The following is a 20,980-nucleotide window of genomic DNA, read 5'->3' on the forward strand; positions in this document are numbered from 1 at the left end:
GTTGATTTGCAACCTCCAGAAATATAACCTTTGGACCGTAGCATTTAATTAAATTTGAAGCTTTCTCTGAGCACTTTTTTCTCACAGAACGAGAACTGGTAAAGAAAGCTGTGTAAACCGCATATTGGACGGTTTCAACATCTTTCTTCATTAGAATGTCTGACATAAGAAGGTAAGAATAATGCTGGGTCTTATGGGGAACCTTAGAAGGCTCCTTCTTTGACTGATTTAGGACTGAAGAGTGTATTAGCGATCTTTACGTGAAAGGACCCCTCCGACAAAAAGGAACGCACTAAAGTTATCGGGTCGTCGGGTAAACCTGCTTCGATCGCTTTGTATATTAGGCCGTCGTGCCAAACTTCGTCGAACAAATCGAAGTACTCTTCAATAATATCCCAGTTAATCGTCTCGGGGTTGCCAGATATTCGTTATCGTGTACTAGTTGGCGCTGCTGATACCCCGCCCGTGTTCAACATCTGGGATTATATTTCTGAGTATATTGTAGACTGTTATTCCACGATGTAAAATTCTACATGCCTCAAGGTCGTTACAGTATATTATTATTATTATTATTATAAATCGATAGTTTTGTGATTCTTTATTACAGTCATCCAGCCTATTTGTAGATGCAGTGATCTAGAAACGAGTAGCATTTCATTGCCGCGCGGAAATAGATTTTGATGGATACAATTTTCATTTGGATAAATATCAATCATTTGTCAATATTGTAGGTCATTAAAACGGGTATCTACTGGGTTATGTTGTGTCAATGAAAAGTTAAAATTGCCAAAATTGATCCTTCCACTAGATCCATTAGACTAATTAATTTCTGGGGTAAGAAAATGATTCTAACCACATCTTAGCCAAAAATTAAAAATATAATAGTTGTTTCCAAAGAAAGTCAATTGGCGCAGCGCATATTATCCACAACACTTACGTAGCCAGTTTCAAGGTAATATACTATGAAGGTTTTTTGGTAACATTTAAATTTGTATCAAAATTAAGTTAACAAAATCTTAACAAATTAACAACTGCAGATCGAAAATTGAAGGGCATATTTATGACTTACCACACTTACCAGCACTATTACTATTACCCAGGTGCAGATCAAGTGCAATTCTTACAAATTTATTTATGGGCAATCCGGATGCGGAAAAGAGACGGCTTATGAAATGTGAGAGACATTGAAACATCGTCCAAGGATCAGTTATTTAAAATATGTACCGACTTTTTTGCGTTTGGTTGGAAAAACTAAAATTATGTTAATGTTGTGATTTAATGTTAGTATGTAAAGTATTAAATATTTTATCAGCAAACTTTGAAACTTTCAAATCAAGTTGGATGTTATTAACAAGCAATAACATTCGAAGAGCTAAAAGAACAACTTTACATAAATTTTACCAAAGTCAATGATGTAAAAGTTGAACAGGAAGTTTTAGTGGTAAAATCAAGTAAAATAAATCAGAGTAAAACAATTAGAAATAAGTTTAAGGGCAAAAATAATTGTAACTATTGCAAACAACCCTGCCATTGGATTCGACAGTGTCAAAAGTTGATTGCTGATGGACGACCGACTAAGAATGCAACATTGTACAAGGAAAAAAGTGGAGACAAATACAGCACTATTAAAGACATGTGATAAGATTTTTTTCTGGAGAGGTAGATGAAAACAATTGGTGGATTGACAATGGGGCTATAAAACTTGTGACAAGTAGCTCATATTATTTTGTCAACTATGAAGCATTTAGTCAACCACAATGCATTAAAGGTACCGGAAAAGAATTTTTAGATGCTTATGAAAAAGGAACATTTCGATTCTCATCAACAGTTAAAAACAGATGTGAAAAAATAACATTGAAGGATTTCGGGTCAATTGAAATGATGTGGTTTCCATACAGTAAATGGTACTCTGTACAAAGCAGCCATTAAACCATTAATATCTGAATAGAAAGTTGATGTATATTCTGTTGTCAAGGGCAGATCTGATATGTTACAGTTGTATCATAAGCGATGGGGTCATCAAGATAAACGTCATGTGAAATCAAGATGGAAATCAAGAGGGATTTTTGTATTTATGTCAAGATAGATAAAGTAGAAATCTGTGAACCATGAACATATGGAAAGGCACATCGTTTACCATTTGGTACAACAGAGAAGTCAAAAACTCCAGGTGAACTAACTAAATGAACAGATGTGTATGGACCTTTTGATGAGTCGGTTGGAAAGAACCGTTACTTTGTTTTGTTTAAGGATAGTTTTACAAAATTTAAGTATGGTTATTTTATTGCACAAAAGTCAAAGGTAATTGAAGCACTGAAGGACTTTCTAAGGCACACAAAGATATTGGAACATTTAGTAAAAGAGGTGCTGAGTAATAATTGCAAGGAGTGACAATGGAGAGGTTATATCAATCTTACGAAAAAACAGAGTTACACAAAGGTTGACGGCACCCTGTGCTCCTGAGCAGAATGGAATTTGCGCACGAGACAATAGAACTGCAGTTGAAATGGCCAGGACCTCAAAAAAAGACCTATCCAGCTGGATTATGGGCTGAGTTAGTTAACACCGCCATATATATTCTGAAAAGAACGGGAATATCATATGTAGATTGTGCTAGTCTTTATGAATTGTAGAATGGAAAGAAGTCGCGAACCAAAGATCTAAGGATCATTGGTTAACGTGTTATGTCCATATCCCTGCGCCTTATAGGATATGATGGTGATGAACGGTTTAGAATTTGGATTTAAAAAGATCAAAGCATCATTTTGTCTAGAGATGTACGATTTGAAAGGAAACCTGGATGCTGCAATGAACATATTAAACTACCACTTCAATACGTGAAAATGGAAGATGAAACTGTTAATGATGAGTCACAAGGTGGTAAGAGAGACAGCGACGAGGACCATTGAAAACTGTTCAGAAGAAAATTTCTGTGAAGATGTTTGAAAGCTTCAAGAATAGGGTAAGAAATAGGCTAAGAGATCATTCAACTTTGAAAAAGCATCAGTCTTTGAATGATATTCTAATAGCAGAGAGTTTAGTCAACACAAACGAAGTTTCTAAGACTTATGAGGATGAAATCAAGCATAAAGATTGTGTTAAATGGAAGAGTGCAAAGCAGTGTCTACTCCAATGTTGAAGTGTGGAGAAACCTCACAATCAGGGAAAGAAGATAATGCAAAGCAGGAGTTTCCATACAGAAAAGCAATCGGCGCATTAAGATATCTAATGCTTGGAACTAGACCAGATCTGGCCTACAGTCAGGGACAACTAATTACGGAATCACGTACAGGTCGAATCCAGAAAGTGTTAGCTTAGAGTGCTACAGTGATACAGATTTCAGAGGATGCTTAAAAACAGGTCGATCAACATCCGGAGTTGTCATAAAGTATTCTGGAGGGGCAATTTCATGGTTAAGTCAAAGACAAGCTACGGTGACAACGTCAACTACTGCAGTTGGGCTGGTAACTGCAAATAAAGCTGTATGTAGTTGTTAGATCAACTCAAGTATGTGTATTATAAATATTGCGGAAATGGAAAATACCAGTGAGTTAAAAAAGGGCGACGCTATTGACATAAGTGTTGACAGCAATGGAAAATAACAGCGAGTTAGAAAGGAGCGACCCTACTGACATAAGTTTTGACAGTGACAAAGTAGTCGATGGACCATGGACTTCAAAAATGGTAAAATCCGACAGTGTAAAAACTAGCTTGTCATCTTACCAGGACAGAAGCTACAAATAGTGTAAAAATCTAGTTTGGCGTGGTAACCTTTCTGATGTGGTGCTTCCAGTGCACAAGCTGTGACGTCAAGCATGCTGTCACAATTTGATCCATATAATAACAGCTTGGATTGTATTGGGAATGGTTTGGATATGTAATTAATTATAAATAAAAAGATATAAAGAACGAACGAATGAACGAAAACCCCAAATGAGGGGTAAGTGATAGCATTATGATAGTTAAGGCTGGCGAATCACTTAATGGCCGCGGCATTATTACTGTTGTGAATGGCGACCAATTAGACGAACATGGGACAAATTTTGTAAAGATCTCATTGTTACGTTTTCTGTCTCCAGAATCTCCAGATGAACTTGCATATAATGCAGAGACGCTACCGAGACTGTTCATCTCTTAGTGACTACGGAATTCAAAAATTCCCTCCTCCTCCCGAATATTGAAGGTGGAGCGACAATACGGCTTCGAAATACTGGCAACGAGCGAGAAGTTCAAAAAAAAATTTAAGGGAGTTCGACGGTCGGAAATAAGAGGAGCGACCAATGCAATTTTCTTCCGATTTTCCTAAAATACTACGACCATAAGAACGCCAACCCGATCTTCCTATTAAGCAATTTAGAGGTACGTGTTTAAAATATGAAAAAACGGGTCATCGGCAGAAGGAATGCACTCTAAATAAAAAGATAAAGTTCGAGAATATCAATAGTTCTGATAATAAGAGCAGTTAAGCTAAGTCCATTTTACCTATCTGTACCAATTGCAATAAACTAGGCCACACGGAAAATAATTGTTGGTTGTTGTTGATGATGTTGATCTAAAAATTGTAAAAAAGAAGAAAAATTCTATCTCTAAATAAGACAGACAATCTCAATAAATCCCCTATTAGTACTTTATTGTGTAAAAACAAGATATTAATATTTAATTATATTGATGACAGTGGCGCAGAAATATATTTCATTAGAAAAAAATTATATCCGAAAGCTCGATTGGCAAATAAAGCCGACCATGCAGTTACTATCAGGTCTAGAAACAGAAACGGTATTCAATCTAGGCACCTCTGAACTTATTGCGGTCTTACGGGCAGTCTAAATTGATATTTTTATGTATTAATTGTGAACGATAACGCATTGCTCCAGTAAATGGATGTCGTCATAGACCGAAAAGTCATCATTATAAATCTGCAGATGGATTGGAAACAAGGTATGACCTATTTACATTCCGAAAGTTATGGTAGGTCAGAAAGGGGTTAATAGACAAGTTATATGATGACAAAAAGTACATAATCTAAATATTGCCGTATTTTGTTTCCCTAAAATGTATTCGCAACAGCTGAATTGTATTTTATGTGTATCGTGAAATACCTGTTGATATTCTTGACATATTGATTAATGAGGTTCTTCGATCAAAAAGCAAGGATTATACTCAAGTTCTGATTATAACGGATGCATAAAAATAATTTCGGCTATATATCATTATAAACAAGACTACAAACGCAACAAAGACAGACAATTCTCTACATAATACTAAAAGGAATACAAAACGCCATGAAGAATTATAACAGATAGAGCAGCACTATTTACATCTATAACTTTTTGCATTTTCCTGGAACATGAAAAAGTGAAATTACATCTCATCGCCACTCAATGCCACAAATATATTATCAGTTGCACGAAATAATTTTATTTTTTGACGAGTAAAATGCATATATTCAACAAAAGTATTATAATGATCACTCTCTTGATATATACAGGGTGGTATAACGGTGGTTGCAATAACATTCGACAGTCAACTACGTCAACAGGTACTCTTCCAGAGACTCTAAGAAAGTGTATGATTTCTGAAGTTCCGTATTTTCTTAAACAGTTTGAACATGTGATGCGCACTGTTTTCAGTTTACCGCAGATTTCTCTAAGAAATAAAGAAGGAAAGAAAATTATTTGAAATCAAATATCTGCCGGCTGTTGTTTAGCTTTGTTTCAATTTGGATTAAATTGGAGCTATGCTGCGGGTGTTGGATCATGGCTCGATCATCGCCAGCATTGTATACCACGCAGTGGCGGCCAAGGAAGCATACATTTGAACGTGGGAGTCGGTTGAGGCCGCAAAAAGATTTAATTTCATACGTTTAATTATCTATCTGGTTTTCAACGTACTTTAATGATTTTGACTAAATCCAATAAAAATTATTTTACCAAATCAACACTATGTGCTTAGTAAAAATTATATAATCGTTGCAGCTCTCGAGCAACATGACCGTTGACCTAAATGTTTACATAAAAAGAGAAATAAAGCTTGATAAAGCTATGGTATTTTATGATATTTTAATTTTTTTTATTTTGATTTATTAAATGCCTCTTTATTATTATAACTTACATTTCAATATATTAGCAGAATAGCTGAACGGATCTTAAGCAATTTAGCTAATTAATTTCACAAAAATGAATTTCAATGGAAAGTTAAACATTGATAACTTAAATACAGATTTTACATAGTATACAGTAACGCGCAAATATCTTCTGCACCGTCGTACTAAATACTGACAAGTTAAATTATCTGTTAACATTTTATCCTCGTTAGTTCTTTGGCGTTTTACATGATTTAAGAATTATTAGTCTTTTAATAATTTTTTCATCAAAATTTAACGTAGGTAACCGTTACAGAAATACAGAACACTTCTGACTTACTGTTCTTGCAGAACACTTAACATATACAGAAAACAGAAACAGATAATATAGAATTATATATAATACAATAGTAATATTTGGGAATTATGTGTTATGTATTATTAATAATATTATTAAATTATGTATCATAATACAATTTGGAGTTTCTACTATAGACGGTATTACATTTTTATTTTTAATTGCACAAAAAAAGAGTAATTCATGTAAATTGTCTGTTCTGTCTATATTTTTTTATCATTTCGATCTTGACCGATCAGTATCAGTAGAAAATGTCACCACTGGTATCTATAAATAATCGTTGGTTTTTATAACATTTCAAAAAAAAAACAATGTTTAAATTTAACTTGGACGCGTTTGTCACTATACAATAAAATAATATCAATAATTAAATTTTTTATCAAATTTATTTCAAAATACATTTGGAATAATATCATAAATTAATTTTTTTTATTATTAATTGCATCTTACATTGGATATGCTTGGTACAGTCTTAATTTGCAAATTGGTTTATTGCTATCGTTCTGTTGTGCTTGCTGGTGCACAATCAGGGCGATGATGAATGGGATTTATACATCAGCATGTATTTCCCAAATTTTAAGAAAAAATTGAGAGGGAGTACCTCTGTTGAAACTTCCAGGGCGGGAGAACCGCTAGTTAAATTGTATGAGATGCAGTACATCTGGTGGAGGTTTCAGAGCGGCAGTACCGCTGTTAAAAAAAGTATTGAGAGGGAGTACCTCTGTTAAAACTTCTAGGGCGGGAGGACCACTAGTTAAATTGTGTGAGAGGGAGTACCTCTGGTGAAAGTTTCAAACCTGGTAAAAAAATTATTGAGAGGGAGTACCTCTGTTGAAACTTCCAGGGTAGGAGGACCGCTAGTTAAATTGTGTGAGAGGCAGTACTTCTGGTGGACACGATGTAGAATCAAAAAAAAAATAAAAAAAAAATAAAGGTTAGAATATATAGATTAAAAAGAGCGGGTACATCCATTATAGAAATTATTTGCAAATACAATGGAAAAATTCTGCTATTCACTATAACGTTGTTGTTAATATCAACAGCATTGATTTTTATTCAAATTTATTTTCAGAGTTTTCAGCAGTTGTACTATTTCTATAAAATTTGATTATTACGAACATTTAATTACATATTTCTCAGCTCTCAAACTATTATTGGCAAAATTTGATTTTTAAACAACTCTTGTACTGTTATTAAGAACAATTAATTTTTCAGGCAAATTCCTTTTCAGATTTTCCAGCTTTCGTACTATTATTGACAATATTTGATTTTTAAATATATTTTATTTCACATTTTATTTTGCTCTTGTACTCTTATTAAGTTATTCATATTTTAGGCAATTTTATTTTCAGATTTTGCAGCTCTCGTGCTATTATTGACAATATTTGATTTTTAAACATATATTTTATTTCATATTTTATTTCTCTCTTGTCTGTTATTAAGAACAATTCATTTTTTTAGGCAAATATCTTTTCAGATTTTCCAGCTCTCGTACTACAACATTTGATTTTTAGACGTATTTCATTCAATTTTTTTTCAGCTCTTGTATTGTTATTAAAAAAACAATTGGTTTTTAGAGAAATTTATTTTCAGACAGCACTTGTACCATTATTTATAACATTTGATTATTAGGAATATTTCATTTCAGATTTTCCAGCAAATGTATTATTATTGATAACATTTTATTTCCAAACTTATTTCATTTCAGATATTTCAGTGCCATTATTAATAATAATTGATTTCTAAGCAATTTTTTCTTTTTTGAGATATGGTGCTAGGACGCTCCAGTTTGCAGGATGGCCGTGTTAGCATTTAAAACCAATATCCAATCCCTGTGCAACAATCAGATACTAAGTGAGCATAAATAAGCGATGTCAACACCACGGAATGGTTCCATAATAGTCTCCCTTGGATATAGATTGACACTGACACATGGTCTGGTCTTGCATGTCGGACGAATAAACCAGTTTTTTTTATCGAATAAACGCCTTTAATTTAAACAAATTGAGACAAAGTGTCAATCAAGAAGAAAACCACGTTTTTGTATATTGATCATTCATTTTATTTCGTCTATAGAGTCTTCAAAAGTTTAAACAGATATATTAAAGCAATAAAGCTGTTTAACAAATATTTAACAATTAATCTCATAATTTCAATTAATAACTTAGAATATCAACAACGCACTATGTAATAATTTAAATAATATTAATTTAAAAGATATTAGACATATATAATATTAGACAAATACAGTATCAATCTTTATCAACTTAATTACTTACTTAATTAAACAACCTAACAAAATTAGATATTTAGTTATACTTATGAAATGTATTGATGGAATGAAATTGACTATCGGATGTTGAATAATAATTTTTACTATGTAATGAAATAATTTGTTTCTGTCGTTAATCGAAGTAAAATGAAATTAAATGATTTACCTTATTGAACTGCATAGGAGTTTAATTTAACATTATATTAAGTTAACTTAATAATAAATTATGTATTTATTACTTTTTACAGCATTTCATTTTACATTTTCTATTTCTCATTTTTCATATTAATAATTTATTTCTTATTAACTCTATTTAAATTAACTCTTTTTAATTAACTTTCTTAATATTGTCACTCTTTTAATTTTTGTTTAAATCCTTTGAATATTAAAGGTTCTTCCCTTCTAAAATCTAAAAAAAATTATCTTAAAGTTTTATTATATTTTCCTTATTTTCTAAATACTATTAAAATACAGACAAAAATATTTGACCACTATATATTTATAGAATACGCCATGTTAGCTTAAAATCCACAAATAACACAACAATTATCTATCATTGGAATGGTTCAAATTTTTTCAGACTATCGACTGTTTTCATTCGATAGTTCACAACGCTATTATCTATTTTGGCTATATAACCTATAATATTTTTCACGCTAAGTTTTCTTAATAGTTCTAGCCATTAAAAAATATTAGCATTTAAAAATGGTAAGTACTATAAGAATTGTTGTAATAGATTACTATTTAAGTACCCCTATTCCGGAATTGGATGTAACCTACTCGGAGTTTAGAGGCACCTCAATAAATCAAGTCCCTGTGTTACGCTGTTTTGGTTCAGATGAAAATGGTACAGTTGGCGGTTAATATGTAAATAAATAAGCTATAAAGTAATATTTTAGGTAACAAAATATGTGTACATATCCATGGAGTTTTTCCATACTTGTACATACCTTATGATGGGACTTCTACTGTAGAAACCTTTATATATCAGTTAGCATCAAGCATTGATAAAGCTGTAAATGTATCATTAAATCAAGCAAGTTCATCAACACAGCATGTTTACAAAATATGTTTAGTGTCTGGCATGTATGTTAAATTTATATACATGACTAATTCATAATTATATACAAATTATTTATAGACCAATGTACGGATATCATGCAAAGAAACACCAATTTTTAAAAATATTCTTATATAATCCTATGTTAGTTACAACTGTCAGCAATTTACTTATTAATAAATCTATTTTGGGTCATATATATCAGCCTCATGAAGCTCATATTAACTATACCTTGCAATTTATGATAGATTACAACCTTCATGGAATGAGCAAAATGTTAATATCAGATATAAAATATAGAGGGGCTCATAATAACATAGATGGAAATAATCTCCCACCAAACATTGAGAAGATTACAGTATGTAAATTAGAGGGTGATGTTGATGCTAATTGTATCCTTAATCGAAAAGACATTATTAATGGCAAATTGGGCACAAATCCAGGCATTGCCGCATTATGGGAAGATGAGAAACAAAGGTTACGTAATAAAAATGAAGATTCACAGTTAGGAGATTTTTTGGAGCTTAGCAACTTTAACATAGAACCCACAAAAACACATTTTATATTTAAAGAAGCACTATGTAACAGATTAGCTGTTTTATCAAGTGAGGAGAAAACATCTAAAGCTGATTTGGAAGTGTCAGTATATCCTGCAGAGACTCCAAGTGATATTTATCTAAAAGATGCGTCAGTTATTGATATCCATACACCATCAAGCTTGGAATTATCATTAGATGACACTCTTAATAAATCTACTAGTATGTTAAATTATACAATGACACCAGAAAACTTTAACATGACTGTTGATGAAGATGCACAGGTTTTTTTAGAGGTTTTAGAAGACCTAGCTGAGGAAAAGGTATTAATTCTTGCATTATAATTTATACATTTTAATATGTCCTAAACTATAGGAACAAGAAGAACTCGAGCAAGGCAGCATTCTCTCACAAGAAATAAATGAGGACCAAATGGATGATACACATGAAGATGATTTGAGTATGTCTCTAGCATCCATAACAAATCAATGTGGAATTCTTAAGGACATGGATCTGTACAGTTATTCAGATGAAGATGATAATGACTTAAAGAATAAAAATATAATACCACAAATAGATGGTCAATGGGATACATCAGATGATGAATTTAATAGCCCTCAGGTATGTCAAAAATTATATTTAACTTAATTCTTAACTCAATCACTTTGCTAAATATAGTAATTTAATAATATTTGTTATTTAATTATAGATTACAATTTCAACATTTAAACAAATATATGATTACTCAAAAACTTATTATGAAAGTAAAACTACAGGGAGCAAAAAAAGGACTAATACAGAACACATAACAAAATCAACACTTCCCAATAACAAAGCAATAAAAAACGCAACTGCAACTAAGATAACTACATTAAAATATAAAAGTAAAAAATATGCTTACATAACAAAATATGATTCTATGGTTTATAATGCAATAAATCTAAACTCTTTAGCAGGATTAAAATTTCTGATTCACGATAAATATACAGGTAAGGGTATTTAATATAGCTATACTTCTATCTCAACATAGCTATATTTAAAAAGTAATTCCAATTAAAGCTATACTAATTTTGATAACTAAATGTATGTTGGAATCATTAATTAGTTATTTTATAAATATAGTTAATAATAAACAAATGAAATGATGACTGAAAAAGTATATAATATGTTTTTTTTACACACCTTTTCTATCTATAACAGCATAATTAACTATAAAATAGTTCTTATAAACAATTACAAGTAACTAACCAAAATTAATTTGTTATTTTAGCAAATAGTCTTCATAACATATTTAAATTACCCATAAATAGTAGGAATTATTTGAATTGCGACGGTACAGCTGATGATTCTTCCTCTGAAGATGATTTAATTATGGAAGAATCTTCTAAAATTAAAGTTTCCAAATATATTCCTTTAAATATATGTGTTACTGAGTCTCCAAAACCATTGAGGAAATTAAATGAAGGTTTGTATTATAATGTTTTTATTTATCGAAATAATTAGTTTTATTTTATAGAAAAAACGGATCAACTGTAAGTAATATTTTAAAATGTAACTTTATGATTTGTATCAATGAAAATTGATATGGAAAGTAATCATTTTACATAACTATGTTTTAGTAAAGTAAAAAATAAGTTATTATCCACTCTGATAATATAGTTTTCAGGGAAATCAAAACATCAGTACACCCAAGAAACGATTACATGCTCAATTACAAAGCTACAGAAAAAGAATAAATTTTAATCCAGATTTTACCACGACAGATGAATATACGGCATGTTCTTATTCTCCGAGACATTGCGTCAACGAAAAATTTAAATATGTAGTTAAAACAGAGGCTAACCATTCTATTCCAGTGGCCTATCAAATTAATAATGGTGATTCAGAGGTGTTTTCTCAAGAAAATGTTCAGAAAACATTTTTGGGAAAGCATGATTTATCAAAAATATGTCTAGAAGAGCAAGATATATCAGTTGCTGCAAAATATGATTTGGATACAAATTATTTAGCAAAAGAGGGTTGTTCATTTGTGTGTACACCAAACAGTTTTACTAATTTAAAATCACCTACCGTGAATCAACAAGCACCATCAATGATTGAAATTTCAAATGCAGAAATTCATCCATTGCAAAATAATCCTTATGATTCCCCAACCACTGAAGATAAGAAAGTTGCTCCTAGCGATAAAGTCATCTCTATGATGCCTATGTTAAAAGCACCTTCAATAAGTGATATAGAAAGCTATCTTTCAGAAAAAAATATATCACGCATCAAGTGTCAAGAACCTTTCTACAGTAATATAAATGACTATACAGGCCCTATTGAAATTGGTTATAGAACATTAAGAATTGCAAGCAAATGTAATGTACACTTACAGGAATTTGAAACTGAGCACGACGTTCTGAACATGTGCAGAAAATTATTTACATTTCAGAACAAATTAACGTTGAATTCAAACAGTATTAAAAATATTAAACTAACTCAATGTTGTAATCGCAATGTACTTCTGAAACCTCTAAAACAGCCACCTTCAGCATGTGAACTTAAAAAATGGTTACAAGATACCAAAATACAAGAATACTCTTCTAAATGTCGTGAAGTTAAATTTAAAAAAACTAAAATCTTAATGTCAAATAGTTCTGGATGTGATGGCGATGAAGATTCTGATGTTCCAATAAGTTTAACACCATGCACACCAATATCTCCTGATGAAGTTATTAGTTCAAGTAAGTTTCAAAAAGTACAAGATGTAATAACTGAAACAAACAAATCGTGTCAGATAAGTGGAGTTACACAGTCTAATAGTTTTGGCTTTGACAACTCGGTTCATGATTTTCAAGCAGCTCGAGCTGTATCTGAACATCAATATTTAACAACCATGGTTATGGAGTTACATGTTCGCACCAGAGGTAATTTTAAACCTGATCCAGAATATGATGCTATATGCGCCATATTTTATTCAATATTAAATGATGTTCCTGATACTCAAGAAAAACAGCCTAGTGCTAAAGGTATTATAGCACTAAATCGTTTACCATTATCGTGGGATCAAAACAATAACCATTTGTTGGATGGTATTAATATAAATTGCGATATTATTCTTGCTGATACAGAAGAAGATGTTATATCATTGTTCCTAAATAAAGTTAAATATTGGGATCCTGATATTCTAACTGGCTATGAAATTCAGATGCTCTCGTGGGGATATTTAGTTGACAGAGGTTTTACATTATCTTTAAATTTAATACCATTGTTAGGACGCAGCCAAATCAATAAATATGGTAAAAGCAAAATCAAACCATCAAAATATGAGCTTGAAAGCGACATCACTGGAAGAATTGTTTTGGACGCTTGGAGGTTGATGAGACATGAAATCGCATTACAGAGTTACACATTTGAATCAATAGTTTATCATATACTCCATAAGAGAGTTCCACAGTTTTCGTTTCGGACGCTTTCATTTTGGTGGGATCACAAAACGAACCATTTTAGACACCGCGTGATTAACTACTATCTATTGAGGGTTGATACTATTTTAGAATTATTCCAAAAGCTTGATTTTATTAATAGAACATCTGAGTTAGCTAAATTATTTGGAATTATGTTTTACGAAGTATTATCAAGAGGTTCGCAATTTCGGGTAGAATCGATGATGCTTCGATTAGCTAAACCTTTGAATTATCTACCAGTATCTCCGAACGTTAACCAAAGGGCTCATATGAAGGCTCCGGAATTTGTACCTCTGATAATGGAACCAGAGTCGAAACTTTACAATGATCCTGTTATAGTACTGGACTTTCAAAGCTTATATCCATCAATTATAATAGCATATAACTATTGTTTTACTACATGTTTAGGAAGAGTTAGTTCTCTCGGTACAGATTTGCCATTTGAATTTGGTTCTACGCAACTGAAGGTGCCCAGAAAATTAACAGAAATGCTCGTAAAAAAAGATTTGCTCAATTTTGCACCTTGTGGTGTAGCTTTTGTTAAGAAGGAGGTACGCGAAGGTATCTTACCTCGAATGCTTAAAGAAATACTAAATACTAGATTAATGGTAAAAAGTGCCATGAAACAGAATAAAGGTAATGAAAATCTTCAAAAAGTGTTACATAACAGACAGTTGGGATTGAAACTAATTGCAAATGTAACATTTGGTTATACAGCAGCAAGTTTTAGTGGAAGAATGTCTTGTGTAGAAATAATGGATAGTATTCTAAGTAAAGCCAGGGAAACACTTCAAAGGGCGATAGCTATGGTGGAGACTACATCGGAATGGGGTGGAAAGGTATTACTGATATAGATCTGAGATGTATTTATATTACTTAAAGTATTTAATTTTAAAGGATTTTTATTGCTTATTGTTTAAAGGATTTAAGTAACAATTATTACAGTCTAAAGTTAATGTTATTTCAAAGTTTAACGGAAATGCAAATTGGCCATTTATACTAATTAGTTCTCGTTAATATAGGTCGTCTATGGAGACACAGATTCGTTATTCGTTATGATACCTGGTAAGACGAAAGAAGAAGCCTTTGAAATTGGCAAGAAAATTGCTGATGCTATCACAAATGACAACCCCGACCCAGTAAAGTTAAAATTAGAAAAAATTTACCAACCATGCATCTTGCAGACAAAAAAAAGATATGTAGGCTATATGTATGAATCACCCGACCAAATAGATCCCATTTACGAAGCTAAGGGAATTGAAACCGTAAGAAGAGATGGTTGTCCAGCCGTTTCTAAAGTCAGTTCATGCTATAAGAGGTTAACGCGATATTATTTTTAAACTTTGTAGATCTTGCGAAAATGTTTAACTCTTTTATTTGATACCAAAGATATGAGCATAATCAAAAATTATGTTTTAAGACAATTTCATAAAATATTCACTGGTCGAGTCAGCATACAGGATCTTGCCTTTGCTAAAGAATATAGAGGTGCCAGTGGCTATAAACCAGGAGCTTGTGTACCGGCTTTGGAATTGGCAAAGTATATATTGTTATATAATGGGTTAGGGAAAAAGTAATGTCGGTTATTTTATGTTTTTAAAACCTAATTTATTTCTTTAAACTTCAAACACTAACTCAATATTATATGTGCCGCTTTGATCGATGTCTGTCATTTTTCTTTTAGCAAATTCCCTTAACAAACTTAACACTAACATCACTTTTCTTGGTCTCAGTGTGAGCCAAGCTAATAGTTTGTAAAGCTCCTCTGTGTTTTGACTATGATCTTTTTCATACATTATTGTAGTATGTAATACACTTCTTATCATATGTAATAATTCCTTCAGCAACTATTCACAAATTTCAGCGGTCAATTATATTATTCACTACTAAAGCTTGTAAAACCCAAGTGGAGAGATTCTTTTGGTATCCAGTTCTTTAGAAATAGTTTAAAACTTCCATTTAATTCCGCAACGATATCCCGAGATGAAAATTTTCAGTATTTGTATATAACACCGAAATAACTTTTGCTTAACCTTATATCGTATATAACATTGTTTTAATAATAATGTTTTTAGAAAATGGCGAGCAATTGATAGACGTGATGAACCTAGAAGTGGAGAGAGAGTTCCTTACGTGATAATTCACGGAGCCCCAGGATTACCGTTAATTCGTCTCGTGAGAAGTCCACGGGATCTATTAAATGATTCTTCTCTTAAACCAAATTCCCTCTACTATATCACCAAAGTACTTATACCACCTTTAAATAGATGTTTGAGTCTCTTAGGAGCAGACGTTAATATCTGGTAATTTCATTATTTTGAAGGTATTCTGAATATACCTGTTCTTGGTTTCAAGGTTCAGTCAGATGCCCCGCAGAGTCACTCAGTATCTGCCTAATTCTTCCCCAACAACAAAGAGTACTATATCTCAATATTTCATTGCAAAATTATGCGCATGTTGTTCTCAGCCAACTCAGGATGGTTTATGCAGTAAGTGTTACAATAAACCAGCAAACACCACCATCACACTTGTAGAAAAGCTACAGCAATGGGAAAGAAAATATCATGATTCCAAATCAGTATGTGAGCTAAAAATGGTATCTACTTGAAAATCTAGATATGGTATTTTTCAGCTTTGCCAAAGTTGTACAAGACACCAAGAAGAAATTGACTGTTTATCTTTAGATTGTCCTGTATTGTATAGAAGATATCAGACTCATAATGATCTTCAACAAGCTGCATATGTTCGAGAATTATTTAATTCATTTTTTTCTGATGGTATTTTAAAATGATGATGATTTTGAAATGATGTCACTTTATGCTTACAGTATATATACATTATATATTTTGTATTATTTTACATTATTTGTTCAATTTACTTTAAAAATAAATCTATATATAGTATAAGCGTTTTTATACTTCAATCCAGCTTCTGATCTACATCCGCATGTGGTTTTTCATAAAGCGATTATTTCTTGACAACAATAATAATATAATTAAAAAAAGGATACGTGCATTAATTATATAAGTATTCCCTTACTGACTGTGTAAGTTGTCACATTGACTTAACTGTCAATATTACTATTTAAAAAATATTTTCTTGCTTTCTGTCGTTCTCATTAAATTTCAATATGGATAACGAAAAAAAGAAATTGTTTAAGGATCAAATGACCATCGACACTACAGATAAAGCTACCAGACGAGTAATAGCTCCTTATGTAAAAATTGTCCGTAAAAGTCGTGGTGGAATAGATAAAACTAAAGAGAGTCAAAAGTTCAGCTTCTATCTCCAAAACAAACCCAGTGTTTTGATGCAGGATTTATCGTCGTTTCTTTCCGACAGTGTCGACTTGGCGTCAGTACTTCAAGAAACTGCTGAAGTTTTAAAACTAGTAACGAAAGCATACGGAGTAACTTTATACATGGTGGATACAGCCTCTGAAGAAATATATCAAGTGCCCAAGAATATAACTGACGAACGTCATAAAGTTAATTGGAAAATTCAGAAAGGAACCACTGTTGCTGCCTATGTCGCTTTTAAAAAAGAGTATCTGATGGTGGATGATATACTTTGTGATGAACGATTCCCTGCAGGTTTGGGTTATCAAGGTAAGATGTGCTTATACAATAAAAAGTCATATGTATGCTTCAAATGTGTGTAATGGATATATAATGTTCAATAATACAAAATAATTACCGTAGACGATATGGTAAAATCTGTGCTTTGTGTTCCTATAGTTACCACCGAAGGTGACTGTTACGCTATAGTAGAGATGTATCGATCTGTTTCTGAAGCCCCTTTTAGCAAAGAAGATTTAAAGATATCCATTGTTGTATCAGGATGGATGGGAGCAGCTATACATCAAAATAGATTGAGATTGGCGCTTCAAAAGCAACAGGAGTTAAACGATTATCTTCTGGACCTCATCAAATGTTACTTTGCAGATAATGTACCTTTAGAAAAACTGATTACAGAAATTGTGGTAAAACGTTTTTCTTTAAAGCCTTACTTGTTTCATAATGTGATTAAAATAATCCAATCAAAACAAATAATTTCTAATAGTTATTTAAAAACGTATTTATAATGATAAATATAATGGATATACATTTCAGTATAGAAGAGGTTTTAATTAATTATAGATTTAAAGAATTAGTATACGCTCAAAATGTTATAACCATTATTTCAGAAATTTGCTAAAGCTACACTTGGGGCAGAACGTGGGTCATTTTTCATTATCGATCCTGAAACTAGTGATATGACTGCTGAAGTGTTTGACGAAGGAATCGATGGAACCGGAACTACAATGCATAAAAAAAATATTAAAGTTCGATTATCAAAAGATCGAAGTATTCCTGGACTGGTAGCCAGAACTGGTGTTACAGTGAATCTTCGGGATGCTTACAACGATCCCAGATTCTTTACGGAAGTTGAAGCCAAAACTGGATTTATCACACGATCCATCTTATGTATGCCAATAGTGAGCGTAGATAACATTTTAGGTCAAATTATATTTACTTTATTAGTACAGATTCCATGGCTATTTAATTTCAGGTGTTGTTCAAGTCGTCAACAAAATGAATGGGGTTGTTTTTACATCTTCCGATGAAAACTTATTTAAAACATTCTCAGTTTATTGTGCGTTAGCCTTACACTACGCAAAACTCAATAATAAAATGCATAGAACTGTAAGTAAATTTTCACATGGTAACATTAATCTATATTTTACAATATGTAGGATTTATTGAACGATTCTAACATACAGTTGCTAGGAATACAACTTAAACCTTGCATTCATGATATTTATAATTTCATGGGACACTCAGATGTAGATATTCCTACTGGTTTTAACGAGTAAACAAGAAAAAAATACATTCAAATAGAAATTCTATAAAATAATTATAGTTTTAGATGGTATGTCTCTCCAGAGGAAGAGCCTATTATGCCTCAAATGGTTTATTATATGATGAAAACTGTAGTCGGATTCGAGGATGTAAATGTTCAAGTATTTAGAGATTTTGTATTGACAGTTCGCAAAAATTATCGACCAAATCCATACCATAACTGGGAACATGCCTTCAATGTTTCCCATTGCATGTATAATATTCTATTGAGAAATAAAACTTTGTTTTCTGAAGTTGAGGAAAGGCAAAAAATTATTGATGCATATTCAAAAATAACACTTCATACGTTTTAGATTAAAACACTCATTATTGCATGTTTGTGCCATGATTTAGATCATGGTGGGTATACTAACAACTATTTACAGCTTACAGATGACACATTGTCTCAGCTCTATGACGAATCTTTCTTAGAAAATCATCATTATCAAGTTGCCATGACCATTTATAAAGTATATATATTTCTATTAAATTATGTTTTAATATTAGATATGTTAAAATTATAGGTTTTTCCATTTTACAACATTTCGGAAAAATTATGGCAAGAAATTGCTGCAGAGATGAAACAGTGCATAATAGCTACAGATTTAGCGAATTATTTCAAAGTGCGCATGAAATTGCTACAGTTACATAATAACCAAGGGCTTGATTGGTCCAATAGACATCATAGGCAACTATGTAAAGCAATAATGATGACAAGTTGCGATTTATCTGGTTCTTGTAAACCTTATATGGTCGCTAAAATTTTAACAGACAATGTAATAAGTAAGTTGTGTTTTATAAATGTTTAGCATTAGTTAATATTACCCAGAAATTCATACTATTGAATAAAGAAAAATCAACCTTCCTGCTTAAGTCAAAGAATTTTTAGAGGAATTCTATAATCAAGGAGATAAAGAAAAGGCAATGGGTCTTACACCATTATCTCTGATGGATCGTGAAAAGTCTGCATTGATACCAGAAGACCAAGTAAATTTTTTGACTATTATAGTTCTACCTTGCACAGACCTATTAAAATCAGTTCTGCCAAATTGTTCGGATTTAAGTGATGAAGCCACGTATGATTACATTATATTTTGCTTATGTATGATTATGCAAATATTTTTAGATTACTAAGAAAAACATGGCAAGAGATCATAGACCTAAAAGGTCAGAAAAGTTGGAGACAAGATGACTCTGTAGTAAATCCTATAGAATAAAATATATATTTGAAATCTGGTTTATATATAATATATGTAAATATATAGTTTAAATATGAATTTAATAATGTCAACTTCTTGGGTTTTTTCATGTATATAAAAAGTTAGATTTTAGCTAGTAAATTAAGATGAAGAGCTTAATATGGAGTCCGAACCACGGTCCTCGGCCTGGGCCTGGTCGCTAACTAACTTTAGATACTATCTCACCCTGGTTACTGGTGTGACTAAAAACTCTAGTTTAGATCCAATAAATTTTGAAAGGTTTAAACATAATTGAAAAAGTATTAAATTTTAAATATTAAAAATAGGAACTATGATTTCTACACATTGCTGTTATCGGGATTACTATCGTTTTTGCTGATTTGTATGGAATATATTTCAGTGAACTTAATTCGTTACTGATGATAAATATAATTATTTACAGGATATTAAAAATTAATTAATATATACAAACGGGATTTTATTAGTTTTGTCTATAAGGACCTAGAATTTGTAGAGGTTTATCTTCTTTGATACTGTTACTATGTTTTGATAAACTTTTAGAGTGATTTATTTGTTCGCGTCTCTGTGTAGTATAGTATTTCTAGCATGGTAGTTCAAATGTCAATTGAAAAGTACTCAGCTTGACCCATAGATGGCGCTACTAGAATTAAATACATATGTTTTTAAATTAGCCCTAACCCTCAAAAGATGCGTGTATAAATTTGACAGCTGTCGGATCATTAGTTTGTGAATTATAGCATTTTGAGTGAAGCAACTTTTGTTATTGTAAAAAAATAGATAAAAAGAAATTTCGCGTGTTGATAAAATATTGCTTTTTGAAGAGAAAAACTACAGTTGAAGCAAAAACTTACCTTGATGCCGAGTTTCCGGACACTGCCACAGGAAAATCAACCATCAAGGATTGGTATGCTAAGTTTAGACGCGGTGAAATGAGCACCGAAGACGATGAACGCAGGGGACGCCCAAAAGAGGTTGTTATCGACGAAAACATTTAACAAATTCACAAAATGATTTTGAATGACCGTAAATTGAAACCGAATGAAATAGCAGACATTCTAAAGATATCAACTGAACGTGTACATTATATCATTCGCGAATATTTGGATATGAGTAAGCTCTGTGC

General features: G+C 31.8%; 2 protein-coding genes across 4 annotated transcripts; both read left to right on the forward strand.

The window, feature by feature from the left end:
- The first annotated feature begins 9,318 nt into the window (after positions 1-9,318).
- On the forward strand, positions 9,319-16,658 carry PolZ1 (DNA polymerase zeta catalytic subunit). Of its 3 annotated transcripts, none has more exons than XM_076394215.1 (13): positions 9,323-9,559; positions 9,612-9,798; positions 9,854-10,631; positions 10,684-10,929; positions 11,018-11,297; positions 11,579-11,773; positions 11,825-11,840; positions 11,968-14,596; positions 14,780-15,055; positions 15,107-15,330; positions 15,833-16,060; positions 16,113-16,335; positions 16,390-16,658. In XM_076394215.1, the coding sequence occupies exons 1-13, from the start codon at positions 9,418-9,420 to the stop codon at positions 16,546-16,548; spliced, it is 5,583 nt and encodes a 1,860-aa protein (XP_076250330.1). In that variant the 5' UTR covers positions 9,323-9,417; the 3' UTR covers positions 16,549-16,658. The 3 variants fall into 3 exon arrangements, 2 of the variants coding, with proteins under 2 accessions (XP_076250330.1, XP_076250331.1); XM_076394216.1 differs by having other exon boundaries at positions 9,324-9,559; positions 15,107-15,297; XR_013004165.1 differs by lacking the exon at positions 15,107-15,330 and having other exon boundaries at positions 9,319-9,559; positions 14,780-15,022.
- Positions 16,659-16,845: 187 nt separating this feature from the next.
- LOC143190112 (cAMP and cAMP-inhibited cGMP 3',5'-cyclic phosphodiesterase 10A) lies at positions 16,846-19,874 on the forward strand. The gene is given in 9 exon segments (XM_076394217.1): positions 16,846-17,365; positions 17,459-17,739; positions 17,944-18,256; positions 18,309-18,442; positions 18,493-18,608; positions 18,660-19,107; positions 19,162-19,420; positions 19,527-19,713; positions 19,764-19,874. Coding segments are annotated over 9 exon segments (2,307 nt in total). The 5' UTR covers positions 16,846-16,887; the 3' UTR covers positions 19,855-19,874.
- Positions 19,875-20,980: the final 1,106 nt, after the last annotated feature.

This window comes from Rhynchophorus ferrugineus, unplaced genomic scaffold (assembly GCF_030347505.1).
Source record: "Rhynchophorus ferrugineus isolate W39M unplaced genomic scaffold, kcgeb_rfMv2 rfM2, whole genome shotgun sequence".
NCBI lineage: Eukaryota > Metazoa > Arthropoda > Insecta > Coleoptera > Curculionidae > Rhynchophorus > Rhynchophorus ferrugineus.

Coding starts and splice junctions, on each gene's coding strand:
- PolZ1 (XM_076394215.1), top strand. CDS start 9,418: ATGGTAAGTACTATAAGAATTGTTGTAATAGATTACTATTTAAGTACC. Junction 15,056..15,106: donor GTTGTCCAGCCGTTTCTAAA/GTCAGTTCATGC, acceptor TAAACTTTGTAG/ATCTTGCGAAAATGTTTAAC. Junction 15,331..15,832: donor TATAATGGGTTAGGGAAAAA/GTAATGTCGGTT, acceptor TAATGTTTTTAG/AAAATGGCGAGCAATTGATA.